Below are 19001 nucleotides of genomic sequence, written 5' to 3' on the forward strand. Positions count from 1 at the left end.
CTAAGGTTTTCAGTTAAGGCCCATCTCATTTTGGTTTGATGGTTTGAACAAAACCAGACTTACCCCTCGCTTGTAAACCAGTAAAGAATGGAGGCACAACAACAGCCAACTGCATAACAGTATTAACCTCTGGACTGTGGACTGTCAAGAAAATAAAGGACAACATCTCAGAATAGGAGTCAACCTCTTGCCCGGCGCATTTGAGGTACCTGACAGGAAGTGATGCAAGCCCTGTATCAAAGCCAGGTTCAACGAATCACTGATCAGGCAGCAGGCCCCCTAACACTGGCAGCTAACAAGCTTCTCTGGTTCAGGGCAGAGAATCCCTGAATAGCATAGTGTCTCAGTTGCATATTATAAAATATATTTTAAGCAGGCCCCAACAGACAGCCACAGTCGGGTCAGAAATTATTTTTCAACATTTTATCTGAACACCAATGATTTTAATAATTTCTTTTTTTTTTTAACCTATGCAAATCAAAACAGGGCATGAACGATGCAATTAATGGCTGGGTCTCAAAACAACAAGAACAGGGGCTCAAATGAATTAACTAGCCATATAAAACTATGTTTTTTCCCCTCCTGTTATTACCAAACTATTAGTATGGCTCAGGAAAGCATTCCCTAAGCCAAGAGGTCCTGGTACGTCATTTAAAAATAAACCACTGATTATCCTATTTGAAGAAAAAAAAAAAAAAAAACAACCTTTTTCCCCTTGGCCTACATCCACCCTTCTGGCCTGTGCTGTTATACTTTGGTTACGTTGTTCAGAACTTATTTGCCATACAGTATGAAAAGTCAGAATAGCAAAGTGCATTTTGTAAACATGAGATCCAGAGATTCAAAGTGACTTTTGAACAACCGCAGCCAATTCCAATTTCACCAGACGATGCACAGAGAATTAGCCGCCTGTAGCATCGGTCCACTGACACGAGTCACGACAGCCAAGGCTTCGCCCACCAGGCCGCGTCACCGGTGTGCAGACAGGGGGCGCCAACAGTAAACACGTCGGTTCCGTGAGGCTCAGCCTAACCACGCAAGAGGCAGAAAACGGAACAAAAAAAAATTTGAAAATGTGCCTCTAATGACAAGGAATTAATGATTTAAGGTCCTCAACAAAAGCGTGATCACAGTCCCGCAGTGAAATCGTTGGAAAAAGGTATGGTAAAACCTGACGACTTCATAGTCTTCCAAAGGCCACAAGCAGGGTAAAATCTCATGACTATTAATAGTTTAATTAGCTAACTGTATTCCCCTGGCATTCAGTTTGAGGGGTTAGATGTCTCATGAATTCAAACTTGTATTTGAATTGCATGTGCATGTCCAATTCTTCATGCTACACAAACATTGACAGCTTTCAGGCCTCCAGCACTTCTGCGAATAAGCTAGGTGTTGATCGTGGACTTAGACCGTTTCCCTGCCAGTCTGCGTCAAGCACAACCGTGACTTCAGGTAAATGAATGGCACACAGTCTGGAGCAGACAACTGGCATCTTTATCCCCCCAGCCCCCGTCTTGGAGGCGGGACGCAGAGGGCAGTGATTGGTCCGTGATTCAGCTCCGCACTCCCTTGAAGAACTCCCCCCACTCAGCTGAGGAGGAGATTACTGGATGACGGATCCGGCCGGGCCTTTCCCTCGGTGTCAGGAATGCACAGTGCCTTTCAGGTACCACATGCTTCCGTAACTGACGCAGCATTCCTGCAGCGAGAGAGAAACGCATGCAGAATTAGAACCTGCCAGCACATGGGGGCATATAGAGGGGCGGGGCCAGAGGCATAGGTCCCTGCTGATTGGCCCTCAGACAGCCCTCTTCCCTGTCACTCAACAATTCAAAACACATCATTGGCTAATAAGGTGGGCCCCTCTTATGTCCCCACCTTGACTCTAGAATCGCTCCGGCCAGAACGCTACTCCTAACAGGAGCATAATTTCCTGCAAAGTTGCAACATGGGAGGGGTTCAGCTTTTTCCAAATACTACAGCAAGTATATCTACATACAGCATTCGTAACTAACAGCTCACCTTGAGAAGCCTGTCGATGTCAGCCTTCGTGACTCCGTTGCCCAGCTCCTGCGTCAGCCGCGTCTGCACCAGGGTCCTCCTGACACGGTAGTTTTTCATGAAGATCTCGAACAGGACCTGTCGATACTGGGAGGGGCCATGGAACAGACAGAATATCAGCACAGGGAACCTCAACTAGAGCACACACTGGAGCAGACACCCGAGACCCTCGCTGGCGAAAGATCTAATGTGCGGGGGGGCAAACTTTACCTTATCGAAGGTCTCTCCCGTTTCCCATACAGCAAAAACCTTCTGCTCGTCTGCTGCGGCTGAGCTCTGCGAAGGAAACTGAGGGGCGAGAGACAAAATCCAGTGACACAGTGCTCACTGAGATCTGTTTAGAGAGTATGATTGCCTGATATCCACAAGCAGGCTTTGTGTACAGAAACCTGTTTACTGGGAGCAGGACTGCAGAAGGCAGAGACCCTGAGACCAAACAGGATGCTCCACAAACGGGCAGCATCCCAAAGGCCTCTTCTATGGCTCTCGTGACTCCAGAAAAAATTACAACAGGCATGAATAAGGATTTTAAAATGTAAATAGGGAGTGGTCAATTTTCATATAGATAAAAGGCCACAGAATTCAACTGGCCGTCTATAAAGAAAATAAAACAACAAAACAAACCTGACCGGCTGCCATACACTATTTCAGCTCTGCTGTTACACCCAGTGTCATACGGCCGATTGTTTAAATTAATCACGTGAGACAGAGCCTTAAGACACGAGGAGGCAAGTCGTTCAGACTAAAATAATTCGGTAAAACAATGTCAAGAAATGGGAAAAAAAAATAAAGGAGTAGGGAGAGAGATCATCTAAAGTAAGTCTGGGTCAACAGCTCACGGCCACGTCACACTTCCTCCTGCAGTTTATAGACTGCAGACAAATGGACTGTATTTGGACCGGCGGCCGTCGTCACGGTGACGGGATGGAGAGAGACAGTGCCAGGGGGAGCAGACACCTTCATACTGTAGCGGGGGCAGGATGGGTCTTCTGACAGCAGGACACCTGTCTGTACTGCACACTGACTGTAGCAGGGGCAGGATGAGCCTTCTGACAGCAGGGCACCTGTCAGTACTGCACACTGACTGTAGCAGGGGCAGGATGGGCCTTCTGACAGCAGGGCACCTGTCTGTACTGCACACTGACTGTAGCAGGGGCAGGATGGGCCTTCTGACAGCAGGGCACCTGTCTGTACTGCACACTGACTGTAGCAGGGGCAGGATGGGCCTTCTGACAGCAGGGCACCTGTCTGTACTGCACACTGACTGTAGTCCATTATCTATCACCTTACTACCATACGGTATAGATCCGTACGAAAAGCTACTGCACATCTACGTGTTTTGATAGGAGCCTGCTGGTACGCCACTGTGTCTGGGTCTTTAAAAAGAAAAAAAAAACTGCTTATTTTTATCTATTTATTGTATCCTGGCTGCCCTCACTATGATCTCATTTGTTTCAGTATAACCTTTATCGTTTTATGTCTGTTATCATATTGATACTTTAAACATCTTTTTGCCTTCACCATTTATTATGGTGGCACTCGTCGCCTAACATTTCACTGCAGGTTACAGTCTGGCTGCATGCTTTGCAGGAGGATCAATACAGTGAAATCTTAAATCTAACTATATAATAAAAAGTTTTCAAGCCATGAGCATGAAATGCCTGAAAAATGCAGAGTTATTACCACAATCAGAGCCATTTCCGGGGCCTTTCCCTGCCTTTATCGGAGTACAAGCTGCAGCCACACGATTGGGTGCCTGACGACAGCCAGGCAAATAGTACTGAGTGAGGAGCAGGTCACCCAAGGTTAGGCCACAGCCAGTAATAAAGGTGTTTCATCTTATCCAAGGAGAAAATATACATGCGATATCCGTCAACCAGCATATTTACAGAAATGAATGACTAAAATTTTCCCTCAAAGAAATAAATATTTAGGTTCACAATGTTCTGCATACTTCAGGTTGCCAACACTAAGCGCCATGGTGTTAATACCCGCAGCACGCCGCGCTTAGACCCGGTGGAACCAGTACCGTGTGCTGTCCTCCTTACCGTTAATAGCAGCCCTGCATCTCGCACCTTCCTCTCACTCCCCCTAGACTCCATAATGCACCGACCCACTTTAGAAGGGCTTATAAGATGAAGCTGAACAGGAGCCTGAGCACCAGTGTGCAGCCACTGCAGCGAAGGCTACAAGCCAAAATTCTGTCTTGCCTTTGTAAAGCGGATGGTTTCGACGGAAATTTAGGCCACGTCTGCTGCCGTTCGCCATGCCGGAAGGGGGTCACTGGAGGCACCAAGCAAAAATGCTGCAAATCAGTTAAACTGGGTTACAAACGAGGTTACAAACAGTACTGAACCCCAAGCATGAGCTTGTCCTTCATTCATGGACTTCACATCAGGGAAACATGCGGATGAGATATCAGCCACGAGAGAATGTCACGTAGCTGTTCCGCAGACGCGTTCGTGCTGGAAGACCTGCGTTCTCCAAGAGAGGAGCAGCAGGGTACACAGGAAATGTAAATGTAAAACGAGCAGGAAAATCAATTTCATGTTCGGTAAAATTAGATCTGCCTTGTCTGATGGCCGCTCTGGCTAAAAAGGCGAGGTAAAGATTGCAGTAGCTGTAAGGTACCGTTTGACTTACAACGACCAGACTGCTCTGAGTCTAATGCAATAAGACAATCAAAAATTCACTCTAAATACGGAGATGGAAACGTTGGTGTTCTAGAAACGATCCACCACCATCTCAAAAGACTTAAGGAAGCACCAGAAGAATCGGAAGCACCGGAAAGGAGGTATAATCCTCAAGAACATCCTGCCCCCCTACGGTCCCGAGGCCTTTAGCAGCATCCGCCCGGCTAAAGGACGTTACAAAGCCGACACCCATTTGGGCCGTTTCTGGAAAGCACTTGGTCTGTCAGAGATCCCAAATGTCACTGGGTTCAGTTACTCTGCATGGGAGGGAGCGCGGAAACGAATGCCACACCCAGACCGGCATTCCGGCTGTGGCGGCAGACCCGGAGCGGTATTCCGCAGCATGGACTTCAGGCGTAAATATTAACGAGAAGCTTACACACCTAGCTGTGCTTTAAAAGGGACGTCATCCTGCCCGACATTACAGGGAAGAGGTCGCACACAAGACAAACACCATACAGGGACACGGCAATAATCCCAGGGACGGTATGAGTGATGAAAAGCATCTGCGATGTTTCATCCTCACTGGTACATCATAAACAAGTGTACTTGATGCAATGCAAAGCTGCTTCATCTCTGCATAGATCAATACGGCACTCTGACTCACACTGAGCTAACAACAGAAAAGAGGAAGTTCTGTAATTCACTACTGCACTGAAAACCAAGATAAATATTCAGATTAGTAGGAGCTGGAGTTTCTGTAGCAAAGTATAAACTATGCAAGGTCTGCCATACTTCATTTTACAGTTTACAGCTTTTAGGCCCAAAACTCAAATTGCTTTCCAACCTAAATGCTAAGATGTCCTACAATAAGTGGACTTATTAGCTTGAGAACCTGTAAAGGGAAACTTGGATGGTACCAGATGGATCTTTCAGGAACATATAGATCTAGTCATAGGATAGTCATGCTGTAAAAAAAAAAAAAAAAAAGTCTGACAATCTCCCAAGACGACAACAAAATAACCAGAGCAGGACAAACGGTCCAGTGTTACAACACAACAAAGGGGATCTGAAATGAAGAGGCAAAATTTCAGACATTCCCGTCCGTAACTGAGAAGAGATTAGATCTCTGGATTAAAAAAAAAAAAAAACGGGGAAGGACCAGGGACTTTGACACACAATCTGCTTAACGGAACGTGTGACATTCTGTGAGGAAATATGAGGCCAGCAGACACAGCACATACATTCCAGATGATCACACTGTCGCCTTTGGTTTCTTCCAGGTATTTATGTACCTGGAGGTAAAAAAAGAGCCCGACTTCCTTTACTGGGACGAGCCCCTCTTCCGTGGCGATTTCCGTTCTGGCAGGAGAGCTTGTATCGCCCGGGCACGGGAGAGGGAGGGTGGCACGGGGGGAACCTGAGAATGCCAGGCGCCCAAGCGGGACGCCTCCGGAGGCAGCTCCTGTGCGCCGGCCACGGGTTCCAACCCGACCTCCCTCGGGAGAAACGCACACCGCTATGAAAGGCCAAGACCGCAGTTCTCACAAGTGTCACAGAAAGCACAGAGGAGGACCTCTGAATAGGAGACATTACTGCCTTTGTGCATTTACACACAACCTCACCGTACAGAACTACGGAGATTAAACTAAATAAAATACCTCATCCTTTAAATCTTTGTGCCCATACAAGGAGGATGAAAATGTTAAAATCACAATGGTTCATGGGGGATTGCTGAGAATCTGCTAAGGAAAATGGCAACAAAGTTACTATACCCCACAAACCACAAAGAAGTGTTTCCTTAGGCTGCTTTTCTAAATGCCTGCATCATTTTAACAATATATATCAAGGGAAAGAAAAAACTAACTACACTTTTTTCTTTTTGAACATTGTTTCACCAAATTATTTCAGCCTGAATGACTTGCAATCTTGTGTTTAAGTTCTGAATCACCGAGTAGAACATAGTTCACTCAGCTGTCCAAAGAACACCTAACAGGGGGCTCAGGGCAAAGCAGAGACCGGCGCTGGGGTCGGTCTTAGCGGGGAAATGAAGGCAAGAGGCCTGTGCGTTATTCTATGGTTACTCAGGACCTCCTGGAGAACCTTTAGCTTTTGGAATCCCAGAACAAAATGACCCCATGCAGCAATATTTATCCGATGGTTTAGCTGGTTCACAGAGCCTTAAATAGCTCTGTACCCCTTTCAGTCAATTCTGTGAGGTTTCACCTTGGTAGTACAGACTGGAGGTAGTCACACTGAATATGACTACTAATCAAGCCTAATAAATGTTCTATTTGATTATTTATGCCTTGTATCATTACTGACTTTGAGGCTATCTATACCATTTAAACCAACAATGAAATTCAATGGAACAAATGTAGAAAAGCGCTAAAATACCAGACTAGAGAAAGACACCTTTTTTTGTCACCACGTAGCCATAGACTGTTTACTAAAACCGTTCCTTCTAAAATGTAGCGTGGATGAACAAAAACATCATCAGCACATGTCAGGGCACAGCAGGGGGCGGCCACCATGACCTCTGACAGCCTGGATTTCCAGCAGACTGTGGGCTGTAACGGTGCGGGCGGGAGCCAGCTTTCAGCGTAAAGGTCAAGCGGAGCCGTGGCCTCTGGCACGGGGAGGCGTCTGTCCTGCCGTACTCACAGGCACCAGGATCTGACGGCAGCGGCAGAGGAGGATGGCGTCCTGCAGCAGCCGGTCCGAGATGCCCCCGAACAGGCTGTGCCCGGGGGGCAGACTGGCCAGGTGCAGGTTGAAGAGCCTCTTCACCTCGCTCAGCGTCAGCACAAAGTGCTTCCGGAAGGTGGCTTCCACGAAGTCCTGCAGCTCTTGGCTAGGCGTGTGCAAACTATGCCCGTTGAGGGTGTCCGCGGGAGGCCCGTCATCGTCATCCGGGTGCCCGTTAAGTGAGCCGTTGGGCAAGGAGGTGTCCATGGGTTCCTCGCCGTCGCTCACAGGTTCCTCCTTGACCCGCAGGCTGGTGCCCGCGGCCCCCCGCTTCCGCTGCGAGTGCTCCTTCTGCAGCGAGGCCTGGTTCTCTCGGGCACGATCGCGGGCAGCCTTGATCCGCTGATCCCCAGTCACATGCACCGCTGTGACACGATAAGGACCCTTTACGTAAAGGCGCAGAAGCATCTAACAGACTCCACTGCTACGATAATCACCTCATCAACAATACATGGCTGCTTATTTGGTTCCTCCTAAATAATTAACAATTGTTATGAATCTCAAAATAAGTGGCCTCCTTAACCAGTTTACTCATTAGCTGAGCTGTAGATTCAATGGACAAAAAAAGTTTGTTTGATGAGCACAGAGATACGGAGAATAAATTCACTTTTAGACAAAACTTACCTGTTGGAGGATCAACCTTTTTTATCATCATATCTTCCTTTGAGAGATTGAACACCTTTTCCAACCTGCAAAAACACAACCCATTTAGAAACAAGCTGTCTATCCACCATAATACAGTTAGTGTATACTGTAACCAAGCCTGCATTCGCACAAATGATTCTAGGTTAAATGTTAACAGGCGCTGAGCGATGACTGTCCAGACTTCACATGCAGAACTAGATGGTTTCCTAGTGTAGACGGAGACCGACGCCACCAAACACCCCAACCATCGCCTAGTGTAGACGGAGACCGACGCCACCAAACACCCCCACCATCGCCTAGTGTAGACGGAGACCGACGCCACCAAACACCCCCACCATCGCCTAGCGTAGACGGAGACCGACGCCACCAAACACCCCCACCATCGCCTAGTGTAGACGGAGACCGACGCCACCAAACACCCCAACCATCGCCTAGCGTAGACGGAGACCGACGCCACCAAACACCCCCACCATCGCCTAGTGTAGACGGAGACCGACGCCACCAAACACCCCCACCATCACCTAGTGTAGACAAAGACCAACATCCCCACCATCCCCACCACCACCATACTTGGTCTGGATGCCGAGCCACAGCATGTACTGCCTCTGAGCCACGTCTGGGTGCTTCTTCACAAACTCCGTGTCGGTCGGGAGAATGAATTCCCAGCCACGGTTCACCCGAGCAACAGACATCTGTTCCAGAAAGTCCTTCACATCTTCTGGAGGAAGCTGTGAGCACAGAGAGGACAGGATGAGTGAGACAAAGGCTGAACAGTACAGTCACATTTAGCCACTTTTTACTGGGTCATCTCAATCTCTGTGGACGGAAGGAAGACACACCACAAGGCCCCAGGACGTTTCATCAAGTACCCAAGAGTACACAATGCACCGATTCAAATCAGAAGGTTGACGTTCACGCAGTAGATGGTCCTTTAGTGACACCTAGTGCTAAAGTGATTAACTGCAACAACAAAAGTGATAACCCACCTTGATGATGGCTGCAACCTCTTTCCGCATTACTGAGCGCTCTTGGGTAAATCTCCACATCTAAAAAGATACACAGTTACTAAGTACCAGAACAAACATCTATTCATAGTCACCAATGTTATAATTAACTGCTTTCATTTCACAGTGCAAAATCCGCTAGACTTGTAGCGTCCTAGACCATAATATTACCCCCCTGTTTGGCATGGATGTTCCCAGCACCTGTTCATTGACATCTGCCTAAAATCCACACCCCCCCTGCCCTCCAGAAGAGGCTCACCACGTAGTCCCTCCCGCGGCAGAGCACCTCCGCGGGAACGCCGCTGTGCGGACTGCAGCTGTCTTTGGGGTAGAGTACGTCGCTGGAAACAGGGCAGCCACACACAGGTCAGTCATTACCAAGCGAAGGGGGATTAAGCGTTAAGCCACAAGCAAGATCAATCTGAAAACAAAAACATAGCTAATCATCCAGGATAAGCCTGGGAGAGCCTTTGCCAAGGAGCCTGGGTTTCTCTCGAGGATAGGAGACAAGATCACCAGTCACAGGAGGGTCACTGCACAAGTCCCCTCAGGCTTACTTACCTCTTGACGACCCAGTTGCCTTGCACGAGCATCGCCACCTGCTGGATGCACCGCAGTACTGCCGTTGAGTCCGTGCCCTGGCTCAACAAGCCCATCAGGTTGGCGAACGGCATCACCTTCACTGGGTTGGGGGAACCAACAGCGGTGGGTTTAGACTTTACCAAGAGGGTCAGACTTGCAGATGAGCCCACCTGCCAGGCGGGGGCGCCTCTCACCGTTCTTCATCAGAGTTTTCACTTGATCGCCGAGGGGCAGGGTCCTCAGCTGGGCCATGGACAGCACGTTACTGGGCCCCACCGGCTTTACGCTGAAAACAGAGACGGGTCAGATCTCTCCCAGTCACACCCTGTTCAAATGAGGCATCTCTTTCCAGGGAGACATGTTTACTGGATACTTACATCTTCTCCTCTGTGACAGGGGGCATCAGCATAGACAGGTACTCGCTGATAAAAAATAATAAAAATTAAAAAAAAAAGCAAAACAAAAAGTTTATATAAAGAAATCATGTCACAATGGAGCTCAACAGGTTAAGATAGAGAAACACAAACAGAAATGCAAAGTTCACAGCAGGGACGAATAATTACGATCAACAATTGCGAAGAAGGATGAAATGTAATGAATGGGGTCTTCTCTGCCGTGGCGTGACAAAGAGACGGAATCGGGGGGGGGGGGGGGGGTTACAGACCCACTGCTGGCAGGGATCCGGCCCCGGAGCCACACCCACCTGCGAGTCTTCACCAGCTCCGTGTTCTCGGACATGCCCATCGACTGGCAGAACAGGTACTGCCTCTCGTGCTCCGAGCGCCCATCCTGTTAGAGAAAGGGACGGCGGAACGGCGCACGTGAAGAAACAGAATCTACTCCGAGTGATTGCCATGGCTGTCCCCAAGTCCACGGCGGGCTCTACCCACAATGCACTGCACGAGCCCCCATGGAACCTCCCGGGCCGTCGCACCCACCTTGATACCGTAGTAGTGCAGATGAACCCACGGTTCCTCTGCCTGCTTCTTCTGCAGAAACTCGTACGACTGGATGCGCCGCTGGCGCGCTTGCTCCGACTCCGGCCGCGAGAACCGCACCTGCGCGGGTGCGGGGATGGTGAGCGTTTGGGCTCCAAGGTGCCCCCATGAGCAGCGGCCAGGGCACGTTTAGTCACTCGGGAAGACTCACCGTGATCTGCTTGACGTCTTCCTCAGCCTCATCCTGGGAGGAATCCCCACCTGGACAGAACATGCTAGTCAGACTCCTTAACCTCAGAGAATAGAACGGGATGGAATAATACGCCTTTATTGTCGCTACACACAAACAGAAACAATAAAATGCAACTAACAGCCCTGGGTCACACTTTCAGTAGAAATAGACTAATATATGTGAATAAATGAAACATCAAGTATATTAATGATATGAAAGGTGGACATTAGCTATAAGTATTAATATAAATAGAATGACAATTAAATATATACTCTACATATACAAAATCTAAAGACTGGTATAAAGTGACATGTGCCTTTAGGCATGAAAATATTACCTAGCAACTGTACGCATGAAATGTAACAGAGCAGAACGGTGAAGTCATCTGAGCGAATAGGACTCTGGGGTAAAAAGCCGTACCTCAGTCTAGATCAGGGGTGGGGAACCTGATCCATGGAGAGCCAGTGCGGGTTTTTGGGATGACCTCTCGAGTCCCAAGGACTTACTACTAGCTGACAGAGGTCATCCCAAAAACCCGCACCGGCTCTCCATGGATCAGGTTCCCCACCCGTGGTCTTCAGAGAGCAGGCTAGTGGCAGAAGTTTCATGGTGTAAGAAGCCACAGCAGTGTTTCCCAGTCACAGATGACCAGACTGAGACACCGATTGAGCTGTGTGCTAAACGCTGATTAAATAGCGGCGCTATACCCGCCCCCCCCCCACCCCCCGCACCTTCATTGGCAGCCTCCCTCTCACGGTGCTTGGTGTCTGCTTTGTCCACATAGGAGAAGCTGGGCCGCATCTGCAGGATCCCCTGCAAGGGGGTGAGGTGGAGCTCCCCTGGGGGCAGCACAGCACAGGACAGGCAGGGGGGGTTAGGGTTAGAGCTTAGTGCAGGGGTGACCAATGTTAGATAAGATTGGCCACCCCTGGTTTACTGCCTATGGTATGAACACCTAAACATCTGAGACATGAGTATCACTATCAGTATATTTCACACTCAGAACAGATGTTGTTATAGCAATAGAACATCACAAAAAAAAGTGAAGTATGAATTGGCAGTGAGGGTTACATTCTTGCATACTGGACATGAACAGATATCAGGTAATGCGTTTCACATAACGAAACTGCTTAGCCACAAAAACAGAGGAGACGGCGTACTCGGTATAATGTGTAATATCGATTATACGATATGAAGCTCGCTATGGCTAATCAGCATGACTCAAACTCCCCGTCCCTCCTAGCACTCACCTTTACGAAAGACGGCTGCAGCGTAACGTGAGGTGTTGGTAGTGGCCTGGATGGAGGAGAAGGTCTGCTTGTCCATCATCTTCCTGTGGCATGACATTAGGGAAAGAGGAAAAGTCAGATGGCGTCACACCATAAGGGAGGTAATGCTGCTTATCCGTCTACATGGCTCCAGAAAACAGCCTGTCTGAGTGACAAAGCGAAAGAGGAAACGGTCCCGCGGAAGAGCACAGGACGCACATGGAGTAGGTGTTGGAGTCCTCGGAGGTAGTGCCGTCCACGTTGAGGGCTATCTGCTCCCCTTTGCTGCGGCAGTAATTTGGACTCATGGTGTCGATCGTCATCTCCAGCTCCACCTGCAAAAGCCATGCAGAGACATTACATCTTCACCAGCCAGTCTGAGGGACACATCTCTCTCCCCAAGTAGCATTCCCGTTCATTTAAACAATTTCACTTCCCTAAAAATATGGGTATCACACATCTAAACAATGAACTGAGCGATGCCCTGCCAGGCCATGTAACTGCTACAGGTATAGCGGTCAGTTACTCACGACTATCATTAAAAAGGCAGACAGACATAGGAAAATGGATGGAAAGAGTGACAGCTGCATTTTGCATTATAGTTTGCGATGAGTCATCAGGTAGATTATGCTCCATGCTGAACACTGATGTAAAACCGCTTCTCAGATGAACATTAGAGATTCTGTGTAATTACATACCGGGCAGTGCAACCCACCCATCTTCACGGTTCCACTGAAGCATTTATTGTGAATCCATTCTTTATTTATATAGGCCTAATTATTCTGTGCCGCGTGTGATGGACTAGGCCAGGGGTCACCAACTCCAGTCCTGGAGAGCTACTATCCAGTAAGTCTTCTATCCTACCTGGCTTCTGATGAGCCACACCTGTTCTCAGGTAAATACCAGGAGCAGGTGTGGCTCATCAGAAGCCAGGTAGGATAGAAAATTTACTGGATAGTAGCCCTCCAGGACCGGAGTTGGTGACCCCTGGACTAGGCATTCCTATACCATTGTTTGAACATGGACGATAAAACATCATGAAGCCACCATACCTTCTGCTGCTTTGGCTTGATCTTGGCAGACAAGTGTGGCGTGTCATCGTAGGTCATAGTAGCGGGACGCACTGGATACTAGGGGAGGGAGAAGTCAGGAGGGGGGGGGGGGGTTAATCTCATACTCTGAGACAGATACATGGATTTTTCTGGCATCCTATAATGACTCACATTATTTAACTGCATTAAAAACGAGTGGGTCTGTCTCACTGGGCACTGCAGTGCTTACTTGTTTCTGTTGCATCGTGGGTAAATTTACATTGATTTGACAGGAAAACTACACAGTCCTGATCTAATCAGAAGATGCAAGCGGCTCAAGCAAACAGCACCACAAAGTAAGACACATAATAATCAAACATTCGCTTTAACGTGTGTTCAGACAAAAAAATTTTACCTATTACTGAAATATGTACGGAATACCACCATAAAAGGCATGCGAGATTGTGAAATGCTAAAAACTACTAATTACCTGGAAAAGGTAGAGCATGCCTGCAAGACTTTTGGCAAGATAGACATCAACCTGCAAAAAATTAAAGGTTAAATGTGGCCCAAAAACCATGACAATGGCGATAAAACAGTCGGCGGAGCAGGTAGCCAGTGGACTAGGAGCCTCTTAAGTGCACGTTCACAATTGGCTCGATTCAGCTGGTTTAAGTGGCATTTCCCCACACAAAACGAGTTATATGAGAACACTCCAAACTCCAAGCCAATTCAGACCCCCTCCCCTTGAAAAGCGAACTGAACTCAGACAACCTCAAGAGGTGCTGCCCCACACCTTAAGAGGGGGCCTGAGTTTGGTTTCTTTCGAGTCCAGTTAGCTGACAATATGTGAACAGAAAGTGCACCCAGCTCGCTATATTTTTCTCTAGCGTGATATTTAGAGAGCACCTGCATGATTCTGGATAAAATACAAATCACAATTTTTTCCGCCAAGAATCCAAGTCACTATTTTCTCTCACGATCCCTGAGAAATATATTTTGTTCTCTCTCTCTGCGATTTTTATTAGTCATCTTCATGAAAATGGAGCAAACAATACGTAGACGTGCACGATAAATTGGTAAACATACTGAAATTGCTGTGATATTTTATCAACATTCAAAGTTAGCCGCACTAGAGCTACTACTGAAACAAAGGTGCTGACTATCAGACGATCAACTATCTCCCTCAGTGGGGGGTGGGGGTTTTGTAGGCTCACTCCCCCCTTACAAGAGGTTTAAAAGTACCAGCCGGAGAAATGTTTATAATTCACTATGAAATCTGGTCCATTGATCAATCTTTTGTTTCCCACAGAATAAAAAAAGTAATTCCGCTAATCTGTGCCAGCAAGTTCAACAAGTTCAGCTGCTTTTTCTGAATAGAAAGAAAATATGCGACTCAGTTTTCTTTATCATTGTAACTGACAATGCTACATTCAAAGCCGTCGAGTGATTTTAAAAGGACGTGTTGCTTTTTGTAAGATCAATAGATTTGAATGTAGTACTTTATTTAATTACAGGTATTTCTTTTTGTCTTCCTTTAAACAAGCAGTATTTTACTGGATTATTTTTACTAGAGTAACATTTTGGTGTGGTATCTGTACTTTTTTTTTTAATTTAAGTATGAAAATTGAGCACTCTTTCCACCACTGAATTTTGTCCCCGAACTCTCAGCGAAATGCTTTTAGTCAGCTGGGGGAAAACCACGCAGAATCACTTGTGATTGTTTTTCATTGTCTCTTTGGTGGCTTATTACCTTTAGCACAGTGAAATTAATTAAGCAGAAAGCAAAACTATAACAGAAGCAGCATTACCCAGCTAATGTACCAGTGAAGTCATTTCCCAAGTAAAACAGAACAAAGTGCTTATGCGGAACCAGCACTCCCAGACCAAAAAGTTGCTTAACACTGGAGACAATATATAAAAGATATTATCACAGGTATTAACTGTACTTAATACAAAGCATTATAATGTACTGATTAGCTTAAATCAATCACACAACCATGTCAATATGGCTTCAAATTACAGACACAGTATTACTGTAGCTATCAACAGTTATAAAATGATAAAATAAAGATGTATGTTTGAACAACAACGCACACAAGAAATTAAAGTTCAAGACAAGGTCAAATACAGACCTTTATGCGCAGAAAGAATAGCTATGTATGGGTACGAAGAAGATCCCATAGAGAATACATTGATAATTGAAGCTGCAAGATCACTGATATATTTCACTGACCTGCTTGGAAACCCAGTGACCAACTTGACAAGACTTGACATCTGCTAGCCAAACATTACCATTAAATACACTGCCATGATAAAACTGAAGCCTCACTATGTGCTTGCTTTTCGTTTTATCCCCACACTATATTCTCTCAATTACTGATACAAAGAGGAAATTTTTCATGAATCAGTTGAAGAACTAAAAAAAAAATCCACAACACACAGGGCTGTGACAACAGGCTGCCCCATAGTAAAATTCACAACAACCAAACTTTCAGACATCATTAAAACTGATGCTCTTCCACGGTAGCACAAAAATGAATTAAGAATTAAACCTGGAAAAGGAGGCAAGCTGTGTTGTTTTAGCATTAGTTTCATCATACTGCCATTACAGAAATGCTTACCTCTTGTATAATTGGGTCATCATCTTCCCCACTGGCCATATTGAGGGGATTTCTGATAAAGTGTGAGTAAGGTCAGGCTTCTGCTGTACAATCCTGAAGAGGAATATAAGAATTAAAAAAATAAATATCAGAGACCCATAAACTGACAGCCGCAGCACGCCAATGCGGCTGGGGAGCTGGGGGGGGGGGGCGTTTGTCTGTAGGCCGCTGACTCGGGTTGGGGGGATTAACGGAAGGTTAATCCAGGTAACTACTGGTCTGGGACCAGTCATGCTGACAAGACATTTTGTTGGCTCGCCGACGACCTTAAAGATTCCCGACTTGATCATATTGAAACATGTCGACATTCACGAGGCACACACTGCCCATACCTACTGATATTAACAAAATGACATCACGTTGTTTTATTTGGACCTCCTGCATAGGAGACCATATCAAACTCCTTCGTGACTAGGCCTAGTATTTATTAACCACTGATTGACACGTGTGCTAACAAGTCAAATGAACCGACCAGAGGTTTGCTAAAAACTATGTCGTTTGCAAACTATATCGTCATTATTGTGACATTGCTTATTGTTGACGAGTTGTTTAGTTGTGCCAAATTAAATCAATTACATGACGTTTAATAGCAAATGATGCAATAACTCCTTCAGCCGTACTGTCTGCCTGACTCCTATCTAGCATGACGAAGGATCGGAAAATTATCTAAACGACAATATCCGTTTAATGTATTCGATCGCTACATCTAACTATAGTTTATTTATGCATCAGCAAGTGCCTCAACAGTGTGTCAGGACTGGTTACCTGGTTAGCCAACAATACTGTCGTTCAGGTTTAAGATAGTAAATAAGCTAGTACATTTAAGTCAAAATGGATCGGGGAGCAGGAGAACCTTCACAAGCGCATGCAAGTTCATAATTTTATCATAAACCAAATGTAAAACTAATACTTTGGGGGAAAAAATAGCTAGCTAAATTATTTTCTCCGGCCTCTTCTGAATACTGAAATATATCTCACAAGGCAAACATGTTTAAGATACTCTCACCCAGGCGTGATCTGTGTGAATTCTTGCTTCGGTTCCCTTGGTGGCTGGTGTATAAACTCCCCGTGTTACTTTTGTATCAAATGAGTGCCTGCGTGTCGTTCAGCAGCTCCTCCAATCTCAGGTAGCTGCCATATTGCTGCCCCTGCCGAGCGAGACACGTGGGAAGGCGCGATCCCACAATGCAGAGGGCGCGACTGGACCATAGAGGGCGCCCGCCCTCCTTAAAGGGACAGAGACCCGTCACCCGTTTTAGCCAATTGCCTTGCATGGAAATATCTACAAAAAAGTATGGATAACACTGGTCAACAGTGAAAAAAAGGTCTAACTTTTTATAGCTGATCTAGGATCATTTTAATGCGCTAAATCCAAAAATCACATTGGTTTTGCGCTACCAGGTCAACTTTTTGATCTATTGTCGAAATTAGATAAACTGATGCCATGCAAAGCATTACGTAAACTACATTGTGTGCGTGCGTGTGTGTTTCTCATTTATAGGCCTATACTTAAAATTTTGTTGCTGCATATTACAAATATTGTTATTTAGAGTTTCAAAGTTAATGAGATGGCATCATTAAGAAGATCTTGCAGAAATAAGCCTGATGTCTTTTGTTACATTTGCGGCGAATACACTCTTGTTCATAACAGGAAACCAATCACAAGTTTCGTAAAGCGTGCATACCTTGCTTATTTCAGTATGGCACTAGGTGACCAAGACAAAGCTTGGGCACCACACATGGTATGCAAAAACTGCACTGAGTATCTGCGTCAGTGGACCAAGGGTAGTTTGGAATACCCATGGTCTGGAGGGAGCCGAGAAACCATGGCACTGATTGCTACTTTTGCGCTATTGATGTGACTGGGATAAACAGAAAAAACCGGAACAACCTGACATATCCTGATCTTGAATCAGCACGTCGTCCTGTAGCTCATTGCAATGAAATCCCAATACTTGTCTTTGGAGAACTTCCTGTAATTAGCGACCAAGACTCTCCCAGTGCTCATCACAGATCCTCAGTTCGAAAAGTCAATGAACGAAGTGGAGCTGGAAGCGTGGAAGGCTTTTGTTACAGTATGGTTGTGAAAAACTTTCTGGGCAACAATAAGGCCCCTAACTACGCGGAACTTGTCACGAATATGTTGACTGCTTTCAGGAACCTCGGATGCAACATGAGCATCAAGATGCATTACTTATACTCACATATGGATCGTTTTCCGGAAAATCTTGGATCTATGAGTGATGAACAGGGCGAGCATTTCCATCGGGAGATGAAGGAGATGGAGAACAGGTACCAAGGTCGGTGGGATGCAGTAATGATGGCGGACTACTGTTGGAATCTGACTAGAGACATCCCTGCCGCTGGACATTCCAGAACTTCAAGGAAAAGGAAATTTAAGCCCCAAGTTTTGAACAGTGATGATTGAACATACAATTTGCATATATAAAGTTAATTTTGTGGTAAATTAAAATTTTTCGAGACAGAAAATCGCACTATTTTAAAATCAACTTAGCTGAAAAACCTGACCTGATCTACAAAAACTGATGCCATATTCGTGTTCTGTGGGCCAGAAATATGTTAAATCAGCAGAAATATATTAGACAACTCACAAAAAAATTTTTTTGTAACCCTGTGTAATAAAAGCATCATGTGCCTTTTAAAATATTTATCAAAAGCTGAATTCAACTTAGGTATAAACCTGGTTTATTTTCAACTACTGGCAATCGAAACCACACCTCAGCAGCGTTATAATTTGGTAATGGTATCCCACTTAAAATTAAAATGCAAATGACTGAAAATCATGCTAACTGGGGGGCGGGGGTTCTTTATAGGTATATTTTGCCGACCGAAGTACATTTTACCGACGCAATCGACTAGGAAGGTCTTAAAGATCAACAGGTTGGCCACTGACTTAGCCCACGGTACGTGCTTTTATGAAATTTATGTTTATAAACATTTCACATAAGAGCAGATGGTCTTAGAACATTTTACGTTTTATAATCGTATTATGACATCTGTTCTTCTGTTCCGCAGACTTAGTAGGCTTAGGCGGAGTAGGTTTAGTGAATGTTAAACCGGAAAGGAATCACCTGCTTACCTAATGCACTGGGTGTGCCTCGATCAGTTCATACGTTTGAAATGTTTGTTCAGTCCAGTTAAAACTGACGGATGGCTGCTGACAGTATTTGTTTTC

General features: G+C 45.9%; 1 protein-coding gene across 1 annotated transcript; it reads right to left on the reverse strand.

Annotated features, from left to right (window-relative positions):
• Positions 1–408: 408 nt before the first annotated feature.
• On the reverse strand, positions 409–16993 carry polr3e (polymerase (RNA) III (DNA directed) polypeptide E). The gene is made up of 21 exons (XM_072712321.1): positions 16812–16993; positions 15767–15859; positions 13633–13683; positions 13164–13241; positions 12331–12446; positions 12094–12176; positions 11575–11682; positions 10823–10872; positions 10612–10731; positions 10377–10462; positions 10051–10095; positions 9868–9959; positions 9653–9773; positions 9351–9432; positions 9074–9133; positions 8658–8815; positions 8067–8131; positions 7359–7807; positions 2272–2349; positions 2023–2148; positions 409–1699 (listed from the first exon to the last, which is right to left on the reverse strand). Exons 2-21 carry the CDS (start codon positions 15803–15805, stop codon positions 1643–1645), a joined length of 2064 nt encoding a protein of 687 aa, XP_072568422.1. The 5' UTR covers positions 15806–15859; positions 16812–16993; the 3' UTR covers positions 409–1642.
• Between the last annotated feature and the right edge of the window lie 2008 nt (positions 16994–19001).

Source organism: Paramormyrops kingsleyae, chromosome 5 (assembly GCF_048594095.1).
Source record: "Paramormyrops kingsleyae isolate MSU_618 chromosome 5, PKINGS_0.4, whole genome shotgun sequence".
Taxonomy (NCBI): domain Eukaryota; kingdom Metazoa; phylum Chordata; class Actinopteri; order Osteoglossiformes; family Mormyridae; genus Paramormyrops; species Paramormyrops kingsleyae.

Excerpts from the sequence above, each read along its gene's own strand:
- polr3e (XM_072712321.1), bottom strand. The coding sequence starts at position 15,805 with ATGGCCAGTGGGGAAGATGATGACCCAATTATACAAGAG. Across the intron at positions 2,149-2,271 it reads CGGGAGAGACCTTCGATAAG|TATCGACAGGTCCTGTTCGA; the intron begins GTAAAGTTTGCC and ends GGCCCCTCCCAG. Across the intron at positions 1,700-2,022 it reads ACATCGACAGGCTTCTCAAG|GAATGCTGCGTCAGTTACGG; the intron begins GTGAGCTGTTAG and ends CTCTCGCTGCAG.